Source organism: Tachypleus tridentatus, chromosome 1 (genome assembly GCF_004210375.1).
Source record: "Tachypleus tridentatus isolate NWPU-2018 chromosome 1, ASM421037v1, whole genome shotgun sequence".
Lineage (NCBI taxonomy): Eukaryota > Metazoa > Arthropoda > Merostomata > Xiphosura > Limulidae > Tachypleus > Tachypleus tridentatus.
The window spans coordinates 62,544,976-62,569,180 of NC_134825.1; the positions used below are offsets into that span (position 1 = coordinate 62,544,976).

Genomic DNA, 24,205 nt, shown 5'->3' on the forward strand with positions numbered 1-24,205 from the left:
GTCCCAAGGTTTATCCGTAACGTTAGACAGTGTCATTGGTGATGGTGACACTGTCCACGTTACAAATGTTTCTAGTTTTCTAAAGGCCGTTAATCTATTTAATGCTATTTAAGTTTTTAATTTATAAGTTAGACATTTTAATATGTTCCCTTTTAAGAATTAAAGTACAACTAGTTTGATTTGAAATTAGAAAATGGCCGTAACGTCAAATAACTCGAAACCAGGACTAGAAAGCACAACTTCAGGTGTCTAACGCTGATGTTTGAACTAGCCGTTGGTCATCCTGATGAGTTATAACAATAAAATTTTGCTACAGAAAGTCTTTTAAAACTTGTATTACTTTACTTTCCGAAAATGGCCGTGACGTCAAATAACTCGAAACCAGGACTGGAAAGGCCAACTTCAGGTGACTAACGTTGTTTTTTGAACTTACCCGTTGGTCATCCTGGCTAATTATGATAGTTATAATTATGCTACAGAAAGTCCTTTACAACTTGTATTACTGTAGTTTTTCTCTTACTATTGTAAACTAGATATAAAAATTGGATTTCATGTTATTTATGTTTTTTAACTCAACAATTAAACTTTGCTTTGTTTCACCTTAATTCCTTTTTACGAATTTTAATAATTTTACTTTAATCTTAACTTTCAACGGGTGTTTGGCGCAGGTAGTCTAGCTGCTCTGCGCCATAAAACGCCAAACAACGAAACAACCAATTTTAATTTATATTTCGTGTTATCCGTTTATTGCTATGACTGATAAACACAACACAAAAATATAAATTCCGTGGATTGGCCTTCCTGTTAGAGCTGACGAGTCGGGTTGGAATCTGCGCTACACTATAAAATATTCTCTGTATTTAAATTGTGAGTCAGTAATAAGAATGATAATCAATTCATTAGTGTGGGTGGTATGGTACTGCTGATTAGCTACCTGTCCTTTGGTTAGTGGTTCACTGTTAGGAACGGTGTGAAATAGCTGTAGTAGTTGTAGCTTTACCACAAAATACAAACAACAAATGCAATGCTATATCTTTTACGATTGATTATAAGAGTTGTACTCGGTTGATACTTGTTGGTTTTCCTTGGAATCAAAAGCATACTGGTTTTTGTTATCGGAAATTAAAATATACGAGGATAATACGGACAGAAACTTACCTAAGTTTTAAAACGAAGCGAGACTATGGAACAAAATGTAAATGAATTTAGATTTTTTAAAATTTAAAGGTGATTTATTACATAAAGCTTATGCGTTAAGCCTAAACAGTGAGAAGGCGCTGAAGAATATCGACCTTCTGGTTTCAGTCATTCCCAATTAGAAGATATTTCTACTTTTTAAATCGTTGAAGACCTGGAATTGCCAGCTGGTTAAGGCATTCGACTCGTAATCCGAGGGTCGCGGATTCGAATCCCCTGACACCAAACATGCTCGCCTTTTCAGCCGTGGGGCGTTATAATGTGACATTCAATCCAACTATTCGTTGGTAAAAGAGTAGCACAATAGTTGGCGGTGGGTGGTGATGACTAGCTGCATTTCCTCTAGTCTTAAACTGCTAAGTTAGAGATGGCTAGCGCAGATAGCCCTCGTGTAGCTTTGCGCGAAATTAAAAAAACAAAACAAACACACAAACAGGATTTCACAAAGAACCTGACGATGACCGAAGGTCGAAACGTTGTTAGCTCCTCTATAAAAAGTTTCTGAACCCAAACCAATCGTTTTTACGTATATAGTGTTAGTATGTGTTTGCAAAACCACTTTATCTTATTGGAATTGTTTCTGAAAAAAAATGAAATATAGGATTAGAATCTATTCATTAAATTAAGAATTAATAAAATATAAAAACAGCTGTAAAATTATTTTTACACAACTAGCCTCGATCCGCAAAACATTTGCTGTAGTTCTTATGCCCTTCGCTGTAATTTTCATTATTTTATCATTTTCATACGCTATTTAAGTTACGCGTTCTTGCAGGCATTGTATGTGAGGCCGATAAATCCTGGATTGTTTGAAAAAAATTGTACGCAATCGATTCAACAAAGTCACGTAAAAGTTTCTTTGTTTAATAAAACTACTTGTAAAATAAACAATAAAGTAAACCGATATACTTCTAATACTCTACAAAGTTTGAAATGGTTATAAGTGTGCATTGTATAACACGGGTTTATGAATTGAAAGAAAAAAACTCGAAAAACGAAGAATAAATCCAGTAGTAAAGAAACAAAAATAGCTCAAAGATGTATGTAGCAGTCTGCGAAAGAAGCCGGAGCTAAAGTTTGCAAAGTAAAGTTGCAATGAAAACTAACTTAGCTGATTATGCAGAAACGTCTGAATTCGGAATTTATATTCATAAAATAAGCCTGTGGTTTTGAATGAACTGCTCTTGCGTATTTTAGACATAAAGAAGTCAAAAACGTTTGCAGGAATTTTATTTAGTGTAATGTTATTTTCCCTTTTTGAAAGTTACATATTTGTTTGATGTTTGTGTGAAATACTTTGCAAATTAAAAAAAACTAAAGTTGAAAGGGAAATTAATCACATGATGATAACTACATTGTGCCATCGTGTAACATACTTGTTGCATTAAAGAATTTGACTGAGCACAAAACAGGTAAAGTGATTATAAATGGAAAAGTTAATATACAATTCAAACTCCTTGAACAAAGGCTGTTCTTTAGCGATATCAGATTTGTAACGTTTGACTGAGAGATTTGCGAATTTTTTTCCGAACAGGCAAACAGCATAACGTTCTTTTCCACAAGATAATAAAAATAGCGAGTGAAAACTTACTATTAAATAATGTAATGTTGATGGTTAATGATAAATACTACTTAACTACGTGATGTAAATGTCTAGTAAAACATTATTATTGAATAATGTAATGAACACAATTAATGAAAATGACTTCTCAGCAAAGTAATGAAAATATCGAAGATTACTACCCAACAAAATAAAGAAAACAGCAAAAACTATTATCTTACAGGGTAATGTAAATAGTAAAAAATATTTCACAGTAAGATGAAAGAAACATCTGGTGGAAATAATCATTAAATATATAGTAAAAGTAGCTAGTGAAAATTACTATTCAAACAGTATCGATTTAGAGTAAAGCATTTCTTTTCTTTTTCTCACCTAAGTGAAATCGATTGCTCTTAGGTAAAATCGGCACTCGTTGGCAAGTTGTATTGCTTACTAAGAAACTCGTGTGAAAATTTTTTTTATAAAGACTTCACATTATGAACAACCTTTTAAAATGCTTTTTTTTTGTGAACACCTAGGATGATTAAATTAACTGTTCTGACAGAGAGTGCAGCATAAACTTCTTCGAACCAGAAGAAAGTCCGTACGATAAAGAATGTTGTGTACTGTTGAATGGTACTTAATCGAAGTTGAATGTAATTTACGTTTTAAACCTAATGAAGATAAGTTTCACAGTACTTATTGTTTGCGTACCTTATACAGCTATTACTTATATTATGCAGCAGGGAAAGACAAGAGGAAAGGAATTCTGAAATGTATACATACTAACGTAGAATGAAAATCCAGTTGGCAGTATTCAAATCAGAAGTGCTGTGGAACTAATGGGTTGACGTTTTTCAAACACAACACATTGAGTTAAGTGAAACTAAGGAGTTGTTCATTTAACACTACAGAGTGAACTAAAATGAACTAGGGTTGACATAACACTAAGTAGTGAATGAAAATGAACTAAGGGCTCACTAAACACTTGCAAAACGATGTTACTCAATAGATATAGGATCAATAAGTCTATTTCAGCAGAAAAACTAATGGGTTTAGGTTTACCAATTGTAAGTAAATTGAGTGGATGTTACTGGCTTAGCTTCACTAAATTATAATGAGTTGTATGGAACACATCAGTTGAAATTTATATGGTGTTAATTTAAAATCACTTATCAAATTACGTTTGTTAAATTTTATAATGTTGGTTTGTACTAATTATTTCGGTGTTAAGTATTAGTGCGCTATTAATGTGCTAAGTTATGTTAAAACGTTTGAGGTTTATTGAATACTCGTGGGCTTAGAGAAGTGATATACATACTCACACTGTAATATCGCCCCCCAGTGGCACAGCGGTATGTCTGTGGACTCGCACATCTAGAAACCAGGTTTCGATACTCGTGTGGGGCAGAGCACAGAAAGCCCATTGTGTAGCTTTGTGTTAAATTCTAAAGGAACGAATACACTAATATTTGGTTGAACCTTCCTAAATACAGCCAATTAAATAAATCGAAGTTCACTAAACAATTTGTTTAGAAGAGAAAGCCAGTTCAAAGCTATCAAATGCTAATATGTCGGATAGAATTAACAGACTGAACTTCAGAAAGTTTGAGTGGATTTCATAGAACTGTTGGATCGAGATTCGTTAGAAATGTGGGGATTTTAAGTCATTTTAAACTGATAAAGAAAAGCGTGTTGAAGTTATGCGTACTAAATTAAATGCTGATGTAGTTACAATTTTAGTCATCTTTCTTAGAAACTTTGGAAAACTGTCTCTCGAACATTATTAGACTCGACGCCAGTAAATACAAGTTGAGCCTATTCAACTATTGTAAACTTGGTAACAAATAGTGAAACAGCTCAACCTCTTGATTATATTAAATAATAAACTCAAACTCGATTAAAGGTTTAATTGAACTTTTGAGATTTCAAAATTTTGTGACACATTTTGTTTTCTTTTCTGTATTAAAAAAAAAGCAAAAACAATAAAATCTCTTATGTTTATTCTAGTATTAAGTATGTAGACAATATTCAACACCACAATACAGGATGGGAATGAATAGCATCCAGACAGTTAAGAATCGATTATTTTTATTTTATGTGGCGCCAACGGTCTCGAAACTGTGGCGTCTGCCAAGGCTAATCCATTAGGCTGTAGTGTTTGTAAAGTTAAACTGATAGTTATCCACTCGGCGTTTTTTTTTCTTTCTTTCGTTTTTTTCTTTTTTGCTTCTAGGGTTTTCGATATTGACTGTCTCAAGTTTTTTTTATATTATTTAACACACTCCGTGTACATTTATGCACTGGAATATTAATTATCTATGTTTATTGTTTTAATCTAATGAATGACTAAATATAAAGTTTTGATAAAATTAATTCTTCAAGAAGAAACGTCTATAAAAACTTTGTATCATGAATAAACTACAGTTCTTAAAATACATAAATATTTTAAACTGACAGTTTCACATAAGTGTAATTATTCAAAGAGGGTTAGATAAACATCCTTAATGTCACATACAAAAATTTTGTATCTTGTTTCTTTTTCTTGGGATACAGATTAAGTGATCATTTGCTCGAGAATTGCTACTCATCTTCTGGGATGCAGAATGTATTTTACTCCCCCTTAAATAGTAAATTAAGTAGTTTACTAATGAAAGAAGAAATTAATTTGCCTGGTCTGGTTGTTATTACGTTGTTCAAAGGTTGACTTGTTGCAAAATTAGCGCCAAGTTTCTAGAGTACATGAGTTTCACTTTTAATTCTGTAATTTTAATTTTAGTTGAGTAACCATTCTACCGCAAGAGAAACATAAATGGGATTTCTTCACTTCTAAAGACTCTGTGGATTTAGTTTCGTTTAAATATATTAAATAATACATAGTTTCGTTCTGTGAATAAAGTTTTTAAATATTAAATGGTTCAGGAATGCCGATAAGTGATTACTAGAATCGCGTTTCGAATGTTTTGTTTGGTCTTCTGTTAAGCCATATATATATAAATACATTTGTAAACCGTTTTCCCATCATTATAAAATTTTAGTTTCAGAATTTTTGGAATATTAACCACATTTTACAGGTATGAGTTTCCAGGTTTATTTCTACCTTTGAAACAACTTTTTCCGTTGTGGTCTATTCTGAGTGCCCGATATGCCAGGAGCCGCAATTTTCATTATTATACGTTTTTAGACAGACAAATCTTCCTCAGACTCTGTGGACATTAGGTTTTAAGACCACTTTTAAACAGATTATAAGTACAAAGATGTTCTGGAGCTGCATCAGGAGATCTTCTCCAGGACTCAGTTTTAGGAATTTCGTCATTTTTTTATTTACATCAATGATATAAGGGAAGAAGTGGTAAAGAGATTGTGTAAGTTCGCTGGTGGAAAATAAAACAAGCTGCTGCTTTACAAAATTAGTTTTATTATTTGGTGAGCTGGACGAACAGGTTACTTTTAATTGTCATATATGCAGAGTAACGTTTGTGGGGCATCACAATTTGAATTAAGTACAATTTTGACGGGAATAACTTTAATAGCGTTATGAAAGCCATCCAAAAATTTGCTATTGATAGTGAAAGAGCAAATATGATTTTAGGTTTTATTCTACAGAAATTTTGAATACAAGTGTAAAGTGTTTATAATGTCATTGGTTGGGCCGCACTAGAACTACTGTGCTCAGTTCTAGACACTTTACCTTAGAAAGGATACTGAATTGTTGAAAAGGGTTTATAAAAGGGGTATTACGGTGATACCTATAATGTCAAGGTTGCCATACGTTAAGATATTGAAAAAGAATTAGATGGAATCTGGTTAAGTGTTTCAGATTGTTAAGAGGCTTGATAATGTTCATGTATGATCCTTGTTTCGTACTTAATGGTGAGAGTGTAAGACTATAGAACACAAATATAAACTTTAGCAGTATTAGAGTCATCTTCAGTTAAGACGTTAGTTTTACTTTTTGACAAGGTTGGTCAGTCTTTAGAAAGGTTTCCTTCGGATGTAGAAGATGCAGTTAATTTAAGAGAGTTTAAGAGAAAGCTTGATAAATATTTTAATGAATGCTTTAATTTCTGGATAGGATGGTCTAGATGGTCAAAAAAAGGCCCATTATTGTCCTTTAATGTTATTGTCGAATAAGTTTTGCTGTGAATCCAGTTTTTTCGGCCATTTTTCCCATGAAAACAATTATTTTCAAGATATGCTTAGACACCATTCACCTTTCGACATCTTCAATTCCTTTTTTATTAACGGTACCGTGAGATGTACCCTAGTTCATCCCAATGTTTTTCTTTCATCAGAGGGTGTTTTTTTGTAACGAAAGTTTCCCAAAACTTTATGGTTAAAGTATTTGCGAGATTTTTTGCTTCTTCAAAACATTGAAGACCCTTTGTTATAAATATTTTGTCCTATTGGTCCACATCATTTAACAATTTCGTTTCTCGAATATTTTTTTGCAATGTTTGTGTCATATATACACGAGGATTATCTGCGTTAAACGTACCTAATTTGGCATTAAAAAACTATAGGGAAGGTAGCCAGTAATCACCACCCACTGCCAACACTTTTAGGCTACTCTCTTTACTAATGTGGGTTAACTGTTACATTATAACGCCCCCACGGCTGAAAGGACGAGGATGTTTAGTGAGAGTGGATTTGCATCTGCGACCCGCAGAAACAGTACAGCATGAAGAATGAGACTTTCTATTTAACGTTGGGCCGAGTGCGTCCCAGAGATAAGTGAAACCGGACTGTGAATCTGACGTTCCCTGGTTCAGGATCATCTCTACGAGCTGGCAATATACGAGTCACGGTTAAATCCATTATTTGATTAAAGTAGCCAATGAGTTGGTGGTAGATGTTGTCGACTACCTGCCTTCATTGTATCCTTTGAAAACCTGGGAATATTGGTAAAGCTACGAACTTTTATAACTTTGAGCAAATAACCGAAACAAATTGTTTATACAACAATAAACAATAAATAAACTAAATTGAGGTTAGGCTTTATGATAAATGTGTATATTCTTATGCAAAAATTAAAACGTAACGTAAAATAAAATATTGTAAAGAAGACATAATTGATAATTTATACAGAGTAAAAGCGTGCAATAACCATGTTTGACATGAAAGATAGGAGCCCGGCATGGTCAGGTGGTTAAGGCACTCGACTCCTAATTCGAGGGTCGCAGGTTCGAATCCTCGTCACACCAAACATGCTTGCTATTTCAGCCTTCAGAGTGTTATAATGTGACGGTCAATCCTACTATTCTTTGGTAAAAGAGTAGTCCAAGAGTTGGTGATGACTCGCTGCCTTCCCTCTAGTCTTACATTGCTAAATTAGGGACGGCTAGCGCAGATAAACCTCGTGTAACTCTGCGTGAAATTCAAAAACCAAACCAAACCATAAAAGATGGCAAGTTTTTCAAAAATAGGTTGTATAATAGAGAAAATTACTTAAAAAAGTGAGTGAAAAGGCATGAGAAAATGAAAGCAAAAGGAAACAATATTTTAAGATGAAAGAATAGAAGGGACAAACTGACAAAATACTAGAAAAGTAATGGTAAAGGAAAGAAGTGGGAGAAAGGGAATATTATTCCACATCAGGGAAGCTTAATTTTCATATAAAACCTTATGACTAATTAATCAGCGAGACTTAATATTTAGTATTCAGTAAGTACACTGGAGCAAAGAAAACATATATTTTACTCACATTAATGCTAAGAAAGCAATATTTCTGTACTGTAATATTCACCTTTCCGTTCTTCTGAAAACCAGATTAGTCATAATTAAGATATTTCGTGTCGGACATCATTAAGGTGTGTTTTCGATATTGTCATAATGCTAAAAATTGCTTTTCATAAACGTTAAGAAACTAAGGACGTGATAGAACACACACATATTGACAAATGGTCCTTAATGGCCTGTAAAATGCACCATTAATGATATATGTCACGCCATAAGTTCATTTAGCTCTCAAAAATATGATAAAACTAACTTTTTAATTGTAATAGCAGCCAGAAGTATTTTGGTTATATATCATGACAGATGGAAAAACAAAATGCACATCGAATATTGATGATATATTAAATTAAATTTTGTTTGTTTTTCCAATATTTTCTTGATTACTTCCACTATTGTGTTGTGATATCTTGAACATCAAGCAATAGCCAGTCCGTTAAAGGTCAATCTCCATTCATCGTTTACTTTGTATGACTAAATGTTTATGCAGAAAAGCATTTTTGACAGGCGCAGTACGTCAACAACTTGTTATTCTGCCTTTTAATATGATTATTATCAGTCTAGAACCATACATGTAGTAGCATATTTAATCGATAGACATTTTTGTATTTTGGAAGTTGAGTAGAATGTTTATAAAAATTTTAAATTTCGAGGGCGTGGTAGGACTTTGTTCACTCCTGAATTATTTCAACTTGTAATACTACTCTTTAATCTTGTAGCGTTTGTTTGTTTGTTTTTGTTTTTTGAATTTCGCACAAAGCTACTCGAGGGCTATCTGTGCTAGCCGTCCTTAATTTAGCAGTGTAAGACTATAGGTAAGGCAGCTAGTCATCACCACCCACCGCCAACTCTTGGGCTACTCTTTTACCAACGAATAGTGGGATTGACCGTCACATTATAACGCTCCCACGGCTGACAGGGCGAGCATGTTTGGCGCGTCAGGTATGCGAACCCGCGACCCTCAGATTACGAGTAGCACGCCTTATCACGCTTGGCCATGCCGGGCCATCTTGTAGCGATTCTCTCTCGTTTTATTATGTAGTTATTGTGTAGTGCTTCTTTATTATTTCATCTTGTGACAGTGTTTTATTTTTTTTTTACTTTCTGGCGTTCTTTTCTTTGTTATCATGTGGTACACCTCTCTAGTTTCATTATAGAATAATGCAACTCACTTCCCTTGCAAAGAGTTACAATAAGCAGAGAACTAAAGTTAGATGTACAGTTACGACAGAAAGTGTTCGTACCCCTGCGTCCCGAGTGGTTTTTTGCTCATAACTTAAAAGGTATCATGATTAGGCTAATAGAAGTAAAATATATTATAAATATTATACTAACACACATCTACATAAATTTTTATGTACATTAGACGACAAATAAACTGTGTATAAACAAACAACCAAACATATGAGGGGCAGAAAGTTTTCGTGCGTCTACTTTAATGGTCAGTTGTGTCGCCTTTCAGATGAATTACTTGGTGCAATCTCTCCTCATAGCCCTCCATGATCGTTTGACAGTACTCGACTGGTATTTTCTTCCATTCTTCTTTACAGAAGGCCTCCAACTCTTGCAAGTTTTTTGGGTGACGCTGATTAACCCTGGTCTTCAACTCATGCCAAAAGTTTTCATATGGGTTGAGATCGGGTGATTGCGATGGCCACCCCAGAACGCTTATATGCAACCAGGATTGCACATATTTCGATGTGTGCTTAGGGTCATTGTCGTGCTGGGAGATCCAACGACGCCCAAGCCGTAAGTTCCGAGCATCATTCTTGATATAGGTGCCTAATATATCAACGTACTTTCTTTTTTCATGATTCCGTTGACCCGGTGAAGGCTGCCTACACCAGAAGAGCTTAAGAAACCTCATAGCCGGATCGAGCCACCTCCGTGTTTAACTGTAGCGACGGTGTTCTTTGGAAGATTTCGTTCCCCCTTCTTAAGGAAAATAAAGAGAACATCATTGTGGCCGAAAAGCTCGATTTTAGTCTTGTCTGACCAAAGAATACTTTTCCAATAGGTAAAGGGTTTATCTACATGCTTTCTAGCATACCTCAATCGTGCTTCTAAATGAACAGGCTTTAAATATGGAGTTCTACGAGGACGGCATGCTTTAAACCCAGAAGAGCGAAACATATTCGTAACTGTAGAGGTGCTTACTTCAACCCCAGTTTCCCTTACCAGTTTCTGTATGTCATTACGTGTTAAACGAGGGTTCCTACTAACTTCTCTGAGAACCTTCCTCTTGGTTCTCTCTGGAATTTTGGTGGGGCGTCCAGAACGAGGGAGGTTAGTAGTTGATCCTGTAAGCTTAAACTTGGCAATTATGCTTTGAACAGTAGATTTCGGCACATTAAGTTGTGTACCAATACCGGAAAGAGACACACAAAACTTGTATTTTACAATAATTCTGTTTTTTAAATCACTGGATAGTTGTTTCCTGCTCGCCATGACGACCAAGCAGATAATGACGAAGACGGCGCTAAATTACCGGAAGTAAATTTTATACTGGCTAAATCCCAGTAATTATGGGCCCAGTGTCTAGTTCTGGAATGGTATAATGCAGTTTATTCGCCAAACTAAAAATTTTTACGGGTATATCAATTTTTTTCACACGTTCTGAAATGTACGAACACTTTCTGTTTCTTCTATTTTTGGTTATTTGTTTATAAACAGTTTACTTGTCGTTTAATTTAAATAAAACTTTATGTAAATGTGTGTAAGTATAGTATTTATAATACTTCTGTTAGCCTAATCATGATACTTTTTAAGTTATGAGCGAAAAATCACTCGGGACGCAGGGGTACGAACACTTTCTGTCGTAACTGTAAGTCTATCGAAAACGAATTCAATTTAGAGAGCTCATGATTTTACTTGAGAACATTGTAAACATTGAAGTTATATATTGGAAGAATCCTAAAATAAGAATTGACAAGTCGATGGTATAGGTCACTTAAATTAGTTCCGTTAACTTAAATTTGTAAATATCCAGTTATTTTAGGAGATTTTGCAGAATTACAAGCCCTAGTACAGATGAAGTATGTTTGTACGGTGTTTTATAATAAGAATATTGGTAATAGTGTGAAGTTCTTTACTTTTAAGATTGAAAACTAATAAAGTTTAAAAGGTAAAGCTCTAAAGTGATTCAGTAAATGCTTAAACAATTTTAAGGACTTAATCTGTTTCTTTCTATACAGAGTCAACAGTGTCATCGGATATCAAGCCAACAACACACGTTCAGGTGGCGTGTTATGACAAAGGGCAAGTTTATGTAGATGGTGAAACGTTTGCTTCAAACTCGACCAGTTTCCAACCACAAAAGCCTAATCAGTGTGTACAATGTGTTTGTCAGGTAATACACTCGTCGTGAGAAGACCCTCAGTTTGTTTATATGTTATGGTGACATAAATATAACCAATCTTCTTACCAGTATATCTTTATTTTTTTCAGATAAAATAGTTTAAAGATCAAATAATCTTGGTGGCCTATGATATTGGTATAACAGTGTTCCTTTGTGAGACGACCTTTTAAGTGTAAAAACTGTTCTAACCACTACATTTCTGGATTTAATTGTAAGCTTTCTATGGAATGTACATTTCTTCTTTCTTAGAGGTTTATGCCAACCTTAACTGTAGTCTGATAAGTGCGCTGTCTTAAGTGACGTCTTATTTCTGTTAAACCGAAAAAAAAAGATAACCGCAACCACTGTATTGTTAGATAATTCTGTTGGTTATGATAAACCAAGTAATTTTAACAGAAAACAAAAACAAAGTTTCTTGGGTAGTTTTGTGTGTACGTTTGATTCAAAGAGTTACTACAAAACTCCTGTCGGCCTGACATGACCAGATGGTTAAGGCACTCGATTCGCAATCCGAGGATCGCAGGTTCATATCCCTGTCACACCAAACATGCTCGCCCTTTAAGCCGTGGGGCCGTTATAATGTTATGGTTAATTCTACTATTCTTTGGTGAAAGAGTAGCCGAAGAGTGAGTGGTGATGACTAGATGCCTTCCCTCTAGTCTTACACTGCAAAATGAGGGACGGCTAGCGCAGATAGCCATTGTGTAGCTTTGCGTGAATTTCAAAACAAACCAAACAAAACTCTTGCAAATTTATACGCATCGAACTCCGTGTGAGACTCGCTATTCCTTCCGTTACAGAATAGTTCAGTTCATATCGTACGTCTGGATTCACCATCAGAAAGTATTTTCCTTCTTCAGTATCACAATGAATCTTCACTAGGAAGACTCACTTTGAAATTATGTATTAAACTATATTACCCCAATTTTGGAAGTTTTATTAAAAATTGATTTCGTTGATAATAGTAAACGTACAAAATTAATGTATATTATTAAAAAGGAAAGAAGTACCATTTCCACATTAAGGAAGCAACTTAAAAGAAAATGTTATAAAATAAGGTTATTTTATTTAAATTTTATTGAGGGTCTATTTTATAACTTTATTCATTTGAGTTATCGAGTTATTTCTTAAATACTGGACACATTCACTAAATAAACATTTTTATAAAATACACAGTTTCAATGAATCGTTTCTAGGAGACTTTACCTTATGATATTGAAAAAGCTTTCAAAGTTTCATTCAAATCCGACTTGAACTCTGGAAGGAGTTTTTCGGACAGGCGGACATTAGCCTCATATACATTAAACTAAAATTAACTTCACGTTTTATTAACAAATGGATGTTAGCTATAATTAATTATCTACTCTAAGGTATTTTATCTTCTTAAGGAAGTATTACTTCTAATCTTAAACACCACAACTCCTTCAAGGAAATGTAATTGAAATATGTGCAATGCTAAAACACAGACACACACAAAAACAAGCTGAAATATTTTAAATAAAAAACAACTTAAACTAAAAATATATGTGCTTGGTATCATTAATTTCAAAATCTCATTAAACTACAGCTAAGCCTTATTTATTATTCAAAAAGGCCTTTATTAATTTTTACGTTTTAATGGTTTCGGGTGCAAAACCAAAAAGCTGTATGCTCATATTTGTGTGAGTGTGTATAAGTGAATGTGGTTTATATCACATCGATCTATCTGTGGATTCCATCGAGTCCATATTTGATACAACCACAGAAATGTTTGTTCTACAGCGTTTTGAATGCTTATAGATTGTTATTTTTTCACTTAATTCTTAGGGGTTTTTTTTTTTTTCGTTGTTTTCCTTTAATACGGAAGTCATTCCTGATTATAAGTACTCACGCACTCCTGACATTAGTTGATATAAGAGCAGTACGTTCACTGTTATGGAGGGAAATAACATTTGAAAAGAAATTGAATCTCAGATTTGTTTCAAACGTTTGTTCAGCTATTTTTTTTTACGCTTATTTTTGTTTTCCATGCTTTAATCGCTAAGTTATAGATGGCGTTTACAGAAAATTTATGTATATCTTAATTTTAAGATCCTAAGTACCAAAGTAAACAGCAACTAATTGGAAATACATATGAATTATTATAGTATAAAAGAAACCAGGAATTCAAAGGAAAAACAAGTAATTTGTTACAGTATAAAGATAAACAGCAACTCATTGAAGAAGCAAGCAAAATGTTATATTACAAAAGTAGCCAGCAACTCACTAAGGAAACAAATATAATGTCAGTTACGATTTTATCAAACAATCATGGATTTTGTTCAGTGGAAACAAAACACAAACAAGCATAAAGAAAGTAATTAATTTCTTAAGATTTTCAATTCAAAACTGATCATACTAAATAGTAACATTCATGCTTATATGTCAAATTATTTTTATAAATCGTAGCCATGATTATTTGAAGTGTACTTTACATAGTACAGTGTTTAGCTTTTCATACTAACAGAACGCTATTTAAATCGGTATGTATGTAATACTATGTTTAATTCTTCATACTAACAGACCAATTTATATTTGAAAGGCTTTTTATGTAATGTAGTGTTTAACTCTATATTATTAACAGAACGGCAGGATACTGTGCAGATTGAAGACCTGTCCTGGCCATTCTTGCCAAAATCCACTGTATAAACGCAAAGACTGCTGCCCAGTGTGTCCAGGTAAGATTTTCTTGTAGCTGTACGTTTCATATTGTGAAGAATTAGTGTAGTTGCATGTTTATGTATGTTGTGTTGTTAAGGGTCTTTTGGAGAAATTCTATTGAACTGATGATTTACAATATTTTTGTTACATTAATTAATTAGATTGTCATTAACCTTGCAAGAACACGTGAAAATAATCTTGTTGTGACATTGTGACATTGAACATTTTGAGTATCTTTACGGGCGGGTGTTAGAAAATTCATGGTTATTTTAATTTTGAGTCACTCCTTATTAAGGCATATATCTTCTTTATTACCAACCAAACCCTGTTTTTGCTTTTTGTTTACGTAAAATGTCTATTTATCATTGTACATATCGTTTAACAAACTAAAAATAAACTTTTACAAAACTACAATAGTAGCTTAGAGTAGAATATAATGATGATTTATTTTATAGATTGATTATTTTTACTGGTTGTTGTTAGATATACACGACTGCTTAACTTTAATGCGAGTATTATGATTTAGATAGTTTTAGTACAGCGCGAGTGTTAAATTTATTTATTTTTACAAACGATAGTTTATTGCAGGTTTGTTTACGTAGCTGTATACGAATTATACATTTTGTAGTTCGATATTAATGAACTGGAACTTGTTGTATTATTGTTTCATACCGCTAAAAACTTCTGTGTTTCCTCATCGTTTCGTTTTAGTATCATATTTCGTAGCGTGTAGAACATTCTAGGCTTCCATCAGTCTATAAATATACGCACAAAATGTAGATAGAGTTAAGTAAGATGTAGATAGATAGATAGCTAAATACGTTTATAGGACTAGGCTGGATATATGTGAGTCTACCGTATGAAGGCGCTTTTAGTTTTAAAATGAAAATATCACAGACTGTATTGTAATAACGGAGCATAGAAGAATAATTTATCTTGTCAATTGTGTTTTGGAGTAACTGAGCCAGCCTGTGTTGACGAAAGTAGACGATTATTTAAGGCTTTAAATACAACTGTGTAACTAACATTTGAACATAGGTTGGAGTTATTTTAATGTAGTATTAAAGCACGTATATTGTGTACTGTTTGTTTATTGTTAAAAAGTTAACGTCAACAAGTCAGACACCTACTGTAAAGTATCCAGTCTTTTCATTACATGTGTAAAAATATGATACATCGTTTTAGAAGTAACAAAAATTAGTAAATCACATTTCAGTTTTCATTTATATATTTAATGATTTTAAGATCATATATGTTACCTTATAGTCTGGAGTAATGCCACAAGGAGGTATAAAGCACGTGCTATTACAACCTTTATTTTAGTCTTTAAGCTCTGTCCGATTTTTCGTTTATCTTAAAGCAAAGCCACATTTGGCTGTCTGCTGTATCTACTCGCGGAGACTCGAACCCAAATTTTATTGTTGTAAATCTGTAAGGTAAAACCGCAGAATAGTCTTTTAGAAACTGTTCCCACTGATTACCGCAAATATACCTTCAAAAAGGTAAAATATTCTCGACGACAACTATATTTTAATTTCATTTGCAGAAATCATCAAAATGGGCCGTTACAATGAAGGTTAAGCAGTTTATCTATTCATTACAAAATCTTTTAAGTATCTTGCTAATATTTTGTTATCAAATAAACTTATTTTTATGTTCGTTTTTATAATTGTGTTATACGTATGTGTAAACATTAGTGAAATTGCTTCTTCTCAGTTTTTCTTACTATAAAGTACTTCATTGTTGGGCATTAAAGTGTATTTCTTCAGAGTATATGTTTTGTGTGTTATTTATCCAGTTTATTGTTTAGTTTGTGATACTTTGTGGTCAGTTTATGGTAATTAGTAGGACCCTTGAAAACTGATATTAAGTAAATGTCATTAAACAGGTTTATATATAGTCAAAATAAAAGTTTTATTATCATTAATACAAAGACAAAATATGCTAATTATTTACATTCATAATCAGAAATTATGGAGCGTCTCAAATTTTAATTAGCTTTTACTCGCGTTATCTGATGACGACAAAGATGACCTAATATTGTGCATGGCATAACACACCAATTAACGTGGACCCGATTACCTATCACAATGTGAAACCATTTTGGAACCCCCTCTCCTTCTTCCAGCCCCTAAATGACAATTTTAGTGCTTATGACACTAAAAATCGGGCTTCGAAACCAGGTAGCTCACTTTGTAATTTTGCACTTAACAACAAACAAAACCGTCTCGGAATAAGATTATATTTTAAATATCTTTTGAACAACTTTGATTGCAAAAGCATATCTGTTTCAAGCCGTGTAACATTCAACCATATCAGTCTTAGCTGTTCAGAGGATCTAACTAAAATGATGGCAGATGTGCTTAGGAAGATTACATACATATCCAACTCTTAGAGAAACGGCTACTAAATAGTTCTACATTTTGCATTAATAAATATTTTAAAATTATATTTCATTTATTATAGATAAGTAAATTTCCTTATCTTAATGCACCGTCCGTTTAAAAAAAAAACCAAACAAAACTATTAGACATTTTTATCAGCCCTTCATTCATCCCAGGAATTATCGTTGGCACAGTGTTTGATTTTACTTTAATTCTAGCACTATTGTATTCGCGATTCACATTTCTGTTATTTTAATGAGATAAAAATTAAAACTAGTTTTCTTATAAAATGCAGAGCTGGGTCGACTATATTTGATTATACTTGTTAGTGTAAAGTATGCTTTCTTCGGGATATAAAACCAAGTTTTCTTGTGGCCAAAACGATAAAAAGGGAAATAAAGCTGGAGGTTTGCTTCTTCTATTGTTACAACCAAATTTATGAATAAACAATTTTCGTAATATAAAGAGACAATTTTGATAGGTAAAAAAATCAGCAAACACATTGAAAATAAAGACGGGCATGTTCTGATGGTTGAAGCTCTCAACTCAAAGCTCCATATCGTGGGATCGAATTTCATTACCAAAACTGCTTGCCCTTTCAGCCGTTGGAGAATTATAATGTCGCGATTAATCCCACTATTCGTTGGTAAAGACTAGCCCAAGAGTTGGCTGTTATTGTCTAACTGTATTCCCTATAGCTTATACCTTCAAAATTAAGGACAACTAGCAAAATTCTCTCTGATTAACTCTGCGCACAATTCAACAAACAAAATAGTTAGCAACAACAAAAATAATAATAAAAATAATCATACCACGTAATGAACTCGTTATGCTGCCTTGAAGTGGCTTACTCTTATGACGTCACGAGTTTTGAGCTTGTGGAAAAGCTAGATTATTTTCCATATTGAGGATATTTGGACGTGTAAAAAGAGTGTCACATATAGCTAAAGCCTTTATAAATGAACATAAAACTACATTTTTTTCAACTAAATATTAATTAGTGTGTATCAACATCAACAAAATTGAAAATGCTGTTAAACCGTTCTTTATTACTTCTTAAAGACTGGGAAACAAACATCTGTAAAATAGTTCAAGCATTTATTTTGATAAATATTCGTGTTAATATGACAAATAATAAGTAAGACGTAAGTAACTTCACAACGCCCTCTGTGTTTTTCTGCGTATCTAAAACTAAACTTTGAAGTGGAAGAGTTGTTTATTTATAAACGTGGTAGGGAAATAGCAGTTGAGTTTGTTTGTTTAGCCACTTCGTATTATTTGTCTCTGAAGGTTAAAAAAGTTTAGCATTTAGTTGACTGTATTCTTTTTTTGTCCGTATGTGATGTTACTCAATTTTAAAACAGTGTGACCTTTCGATTGTTCTAACGTGTGCATTCCGTAAGATTTACGAGTTTTATGTCATGTAACCATGAACATTTATTTCGAATAAAGTGTTGTTGAAATTAATCTTATTGGTATCCTTCAAAAATAAAGTACTACGCTTTGAAATCTGTGGTCCTGCAGTGGATTAGGGGCAAATTTATTAACTTGAACACTAAAATGCAGAGTTTGATTCTCCGCCATGGACAGCCGATAGATAATCCATTATACACGTTTGCGCTAAAACAAACAATCTTAAATCTGTAAATATAGTTGAATATGCATTATTTTGCTAGTACGTGTTTTTAATCTGAATTTCATTTACTTTTACCTAATTTTTACCTAAAAATACTTTTCTTAAATCAGACTACTTTAACTTTTCGTTCCAAAATTACTCTACTTTGTTGCTCTATCGTGTTTTTTTTTCAACAACAAAACATGAAAAACATTTACATTTTGAACATGAAATACATTATCATTCTTGATTAATTTAAGCGAAAAAACTATTGGGAACGTTTTCCTATTAGATTATGTTGCTCCTACCAAACCCATGCGAATATTCCAAATCTACCACAGACATATGAAGACAGTTCCATTCTACTCTCTTTGAATATATATATATATTTATTATGAGACTTTCAGATGTATGGATGATGTCCCGAGCGAGACTATTTCTAAAAGTAGCTAAAACGTGTAAGTTTTATTTTCTCAAGATTCATGATCTCAGAAAAACACGTAAATGCAAAACGTCTTGAGGAAAAATTATAAAAACCGAGACCCGAGAGCTTTCGAAAAGACTCTTCTCAAGGTTCTGTAGTTATTCTTTTCTGCAAATTTGCAGTTGTTGCTGTTTCAAGACTGTTACTATTAACAGCCGAATTTTAAAATTCAAATTTTGTCTCCAGCAATATTGACATTTTTTCCATTTTATTTAAAACAAGTGAATAGTTATTTGTATGTATCCAACACTAGAAAAATGAATGGTTATCTGTGTGCATCCAACAATAAAAGAATGAATGGTTATCTCTATGTATCCAACACTAGAGGAATGAGTGGTTATCTCTACGCATCCAACACTAGAAGAATGAGTGGTTATCTTTACGCATCCAACACTAGAAGAATGAGTGGTTATCTTTACGCATCCAACACTAGAAGAATGAATGGTTAATTCTGCGTCCAACACTAGAAGAATGAGTGGTTATCTTTACGCATCCAACACTAGAAGAATGAGTGGTTATCTCTACGCATCCAACACATGAAGAATGAATGGTTAATTCTGCGTCCAACACTAGAAGAATGAGTGGTTATCTTTACGCATCCAACACTAGAAGAATGAGTGGTTATCTCTACGCATCCAACACTAGAAGAATGAGTGGTTATCTCTACGCATCCAACACTAGAAGAAGGAATGGTTATCTGTATGCATGTAACAAATACGAGAAGAATTTTCCGAGGACTACGCAATACTGTAAAAAATTACTTTTGAAATATATAACTTACTGTTATTGGAGTTCCAATAGTTAGATACACAACAGTGAAGAAAATAACTGTACTCTGAAATATCAGTTAACGGAACTTTTTGAGAATTCTGTTCTGAAAATTGAGATACTAGCCATCTTCGTGTGCTACTCTTTTCTTTGTGATTCTTTCTCACTGACATTGTGTATATATTATGCACTTTAATAGCTACCATTTCAAAATTTTCTTTTTAAGATTGCCCATAGGTGTTGCAGTAAATATTAAATATTTTAATTCCTCATTAAGTATCATATCTATATTTCTTAAACCAACACGAATTTGTTTTGATAGAAGTATTGCTATTAATTATTACAGTCGTCAGCCCAGATCAACAAGATATATCTGAGGATCATCTGTTGGTAACTTTCCAGACTTCAGGAGGTGGCTCAAGTAAGTGATTAATTGGATAACACTATATGGCCTACAAACTTACACAGAATTCATATTTACGGCAAAGAGCAAGAGTACTCAACTGGTGACCACCCAAGGCAGTGGCCACAGGAGCTTTTTGTAGTTTGTTTGTTGTTAATAATTAATACTACTTATTAAAACTGCATTCTTATAACACCTTTTATAATTAAAATGCTTACAATGAAGTCTTAAAATTGAACACTTTGACATCCAAAAATTAAAGAATACTGTAGTAGTTATGTTAATTTGGAAGATAAAACACCATTGAAGATGCCATGACTCGCTCTGTCTGTTTTTTGTACTTTATAGGCTTTCTAAGTATGTTAAACACTAATCTATAGGTCACTGTGGTTACTTTGAGGTTAAAACAAAGTAAAACTTTTGTGTAATCATAATCGCACACAAAAATTCTTTGTATATATATGTGTGAACTTAAAATATTATTATTGTAAAACCACATTAAACCGAAACAAAATATAATGACTTAATATATCGTTCTAAAAGAATAGTGTCGTAAAGCGATATCATTTTGAAGTGGGTAATATGGAAAATTAGTGATAATCTGTATGTTTACAGTGTAAACTAATTATAATTTGAGAAATACTCTAGCAACTTGTACAGTAGAGCAAAAAATTGCAATGTACAGTTTTTACAGTATATAATACTAGTTTTTAAAACAGGAACGACGTTTCGAACACTGGTGCAATCATTATGAAGCACACAAGTTTTTATATTAAATAATCTTTTGGTATTTGAATCAACATTTAAAGTCCAATTATATATTTAAATTGTAGAATTGATTGTTGTTACTTATTTATGTAAATATAAATCCGCGTGAATTTTACAGAATTATTTATGTATGGCTAAAGAAAAACAATCTAAAAATGAATACATATTAAAAAAAAACTATGGAATAATTTTTGGAACTTGTTTGCACAAGATTATGAATGTGTGGGGGAAATAATGAACAAAGATATATAGAGATGTGCCTGGAAATTTGGGCATATGAGTAAAATCACAATTTTTTAAAACAGAACATCACAGTACTAAACCATGAGCCTGACATTAACAGAATAAAAGTCAGAAAAATTTTATTAATGAAAACAATCAATTCAATAATTAACAAATTTGCAAGCACTAGTATATATATATTTTTATCGTTATTTTTACATACATTTCTACACTTTGGGCCCGGCATGGCCAGGTGGCTGGGTACTCAATTTGTAATCTGAGTATCACGAGTTACAATCCCCGTCACTCCAAATATACTCGCCCTTTCAGCCGTGGGGGCGTCATAATGTTACAATCAATCCCATTATTCGTTTGAAAAGAGTAGCCCAAGAGTTGGCGGTGGGTGGTGATGACTAGCTGCTTTCCCTCTTGTCTTACACTGCTAAATTAGGAACGGCCAGTGTAGATAGCCCCCGCGTAGCTTTGCACGAAATAAAAAAAAAAAAAACAAACAAATATTGCCCGGCATGGCCAAGTGTGTTAAGGCGTTCGACTCGTAATCCGAGGGTCGCGGGTTCGAATCCCGGTCGCACAAAACATGCTCGCCCTTTCAGCCGTGGGGGCATTATAATGTGACGGTCAATCCCACTATTCGTTAGTAAAAGAGTAGTCCAAGAGTTGGCGGTGGGTGGTGATGACTAGCTGCCTTCCCTTTAGTCTTACACTACTAAATTAGGGATGGGTAGCGCAGATAGCCCTCGAGTAGCTTTGCACGAAATTCAAAAACAAACAAACAAACAATTACTAGTCTGTAAGTTTTTATTTATTTATTTCCGGGTTATTTTTGTTTAACCATACATACATAATTCTGTAAAACTCGCACGGGTTAATATTTACATGAATAAGTAACAACAATGAATTCTAAAATTTATATACATTGTTGGATTCGAAATGTTGATTTAAATACTAAAACAATCTTTACTGTAAAAACGTGTGTACTTGATAATGCTCGCACTGGTGATCAAAACGTCGTACCTGTTCTAAAAACTAGTCTTACTATAAAAGGTGTTAATTATAATAAAATATACTTTAATCAGTAAATAAACTAAAAAGGAAATTATTAAAAAATGATTGAAAATTATAAAATGTTTCTAAAACACAAACGTTTAAAAGTCAAATATTCGTTCAGCTTTTTTTTTCACTTAAATCAGGGACCTGATTATGTGATCTATTATGTAAAAAGAATAGTTGGTACAGATGGTTTGATCAATGTATAGTTAGTTCATAACGGAGTATTGTAGCAACAGAGACAGTAAGGGCACGACTTAGCATCGATTGTGTTTGCTTAGAATCAAAGTTTTGATAAAATTCAAATCTCTGAAAGAGCTGTTTTTAAGCTATATTTGACATTTAGAGTCATTTGAAGCGTCGTGACACGTATGCCAAAAGCATTATATCTGTAGAACTTCCTGGATAAACCAAACACAAAGTTTCATTTGTTTGGGAACGATTGAAGGAGACAAGACACGATGTCAAGTTGCAATTTAAACACGTCACTTTATTGGTGCAAAGAAAACCAAAGAAAATCTCTGGTTAAATGTCGGTACTTTTGATTTATGATTAAAAACTGAAACGTAAAAATAAAGGAAGAAATTAATTAATTAATTTGAATGAAGTGAACAGCGATAATACATTAGTGATATTTGATAAAGATAAATGAAAATAACAGTTATTAAAAATAAATTTCAAGTGTACGTGATCAGTAACGTCAGAAGAAATAAATCATCGAAGAGAGGACTTCAGAATCGCGAAAACTCTAAGTACTTAAGGTAAAGGTGTGACGACCACACATATCAGTCGATGCTATGATTAGTAGCTCATAAAGTCGTTATTAAAAACACGTTAACTACTGATGTTTTCCCACATTTTTTTTAATTTCTTCATCTGTGATTTTGAGCAGCAATATTGGTTATGCAATACTTTGCTGTTTTTGTGTTAAAACCATAGACCATAAGATCGCTTAAATCTAATTATTATTTAGTTACTAATTTGATAACTAGACACTAATTATGTGATCGTATAAGCTCCAAATCGTAACAACAACAAAACGAATCTCTCTTAAAAACGCCAAAAATTGCATTTCATAATTCATCTCTTTCTGTTTTTGGCAAACCAGAGAACTAAATCACAAGAATCATGGAACATCTCTGCTCCATATAATAGTCACAGAGAAGTTTTCTTCAAAGTAAATTAAGTTACATTATACTATGAAACAGTACATAAATTATGGCAACTGGAGCTTAATTTACTCGACTGAATTGAGGTTGGTCTAAATTAATATGCAAAAACATTTACAGATATAACAGGAGAATGAAGTATGGGTATGTGGATACCACACATATGTGCTTGAAGGGATTGAGGTTCGGTAGGTGCGCAGTCCACTTCATTTGTTCAACCACTGTATTTTTGAGGAATACGCCAACGAGCTTAGCATAGTGGAGGTGGGTACGTGTTATCTAAATGGGGTTGTATCGGTTACAAGGTCCTTTCCAACCAAGTAACGAGTATTATCTAATTGTAAGATGAAGAGTAATTCATCTATAACAGAACTATTATTAGCCATATATATATGGCTGCTGCTCTAATGATCATGTTGTAGGTGTTGGCACTATTACAAAGGAGGTGCTTTACGTTTTACCCTGAATGTGATGCACACAGACCAGTCTTGAGAAGTTTGTTTATACTGTCTGTGTAGTGATACAGGTGCGACTACAAACATCTGCTTAACGCTTGGAACACAAGTGACAGATAGCTACATTTTGTTTTAGTTGGAAATCAGCTTTTTCCAGGTGTTTAAGCAACTGCAGAATGATATTAAAGTAACTGTATACTTATTTCGTTTAGAACATAATTAAGTCTTACAAACCATATTTGGAATGGTTTCAAATTATTTATGTCACATTTTATTTATCCTTAACCATCAATACCAGCTGTTCTAACTGTACCAGTCGTATAGTACAAACTGTATAGTAACTTTTAATCCATCCTGTTTTG

General features: G+C 33.1%; 1 protein-coding gene across 5 annotated transcripts in view; it reads left to right on the plus strand.

Moving 5' to 3' along the window:
- The window catches only part of LOC143250107 (uncharacterized), a 51,829-nt gene that overhangs the window by 19,177 nt on the left and 8,447 nt on the right, over window positions 1-24,205 (plus strand). For all 5 annotated transcript variants that reach the window (XM_076500680.1, XM_076500682.1, XM_076500683.1 and 2 more), the window contains exons 3-5: window positions 11,665-11,819; window positions 14,431-14,524; window positions 20,105-20,179. In XM_076500680.1, the coding sequence (XP_076356795.1) occupies window positions 11,665-11,819; window positions 14,431-14,524; window positions 20,105-20,179 (324 nt within the window). The remainder of the gene's footprint in view (window positions 1-11,664; window positions 11,820-14,430; window positions 14,525-20,104; window positions 20,180-24,205) is intronic.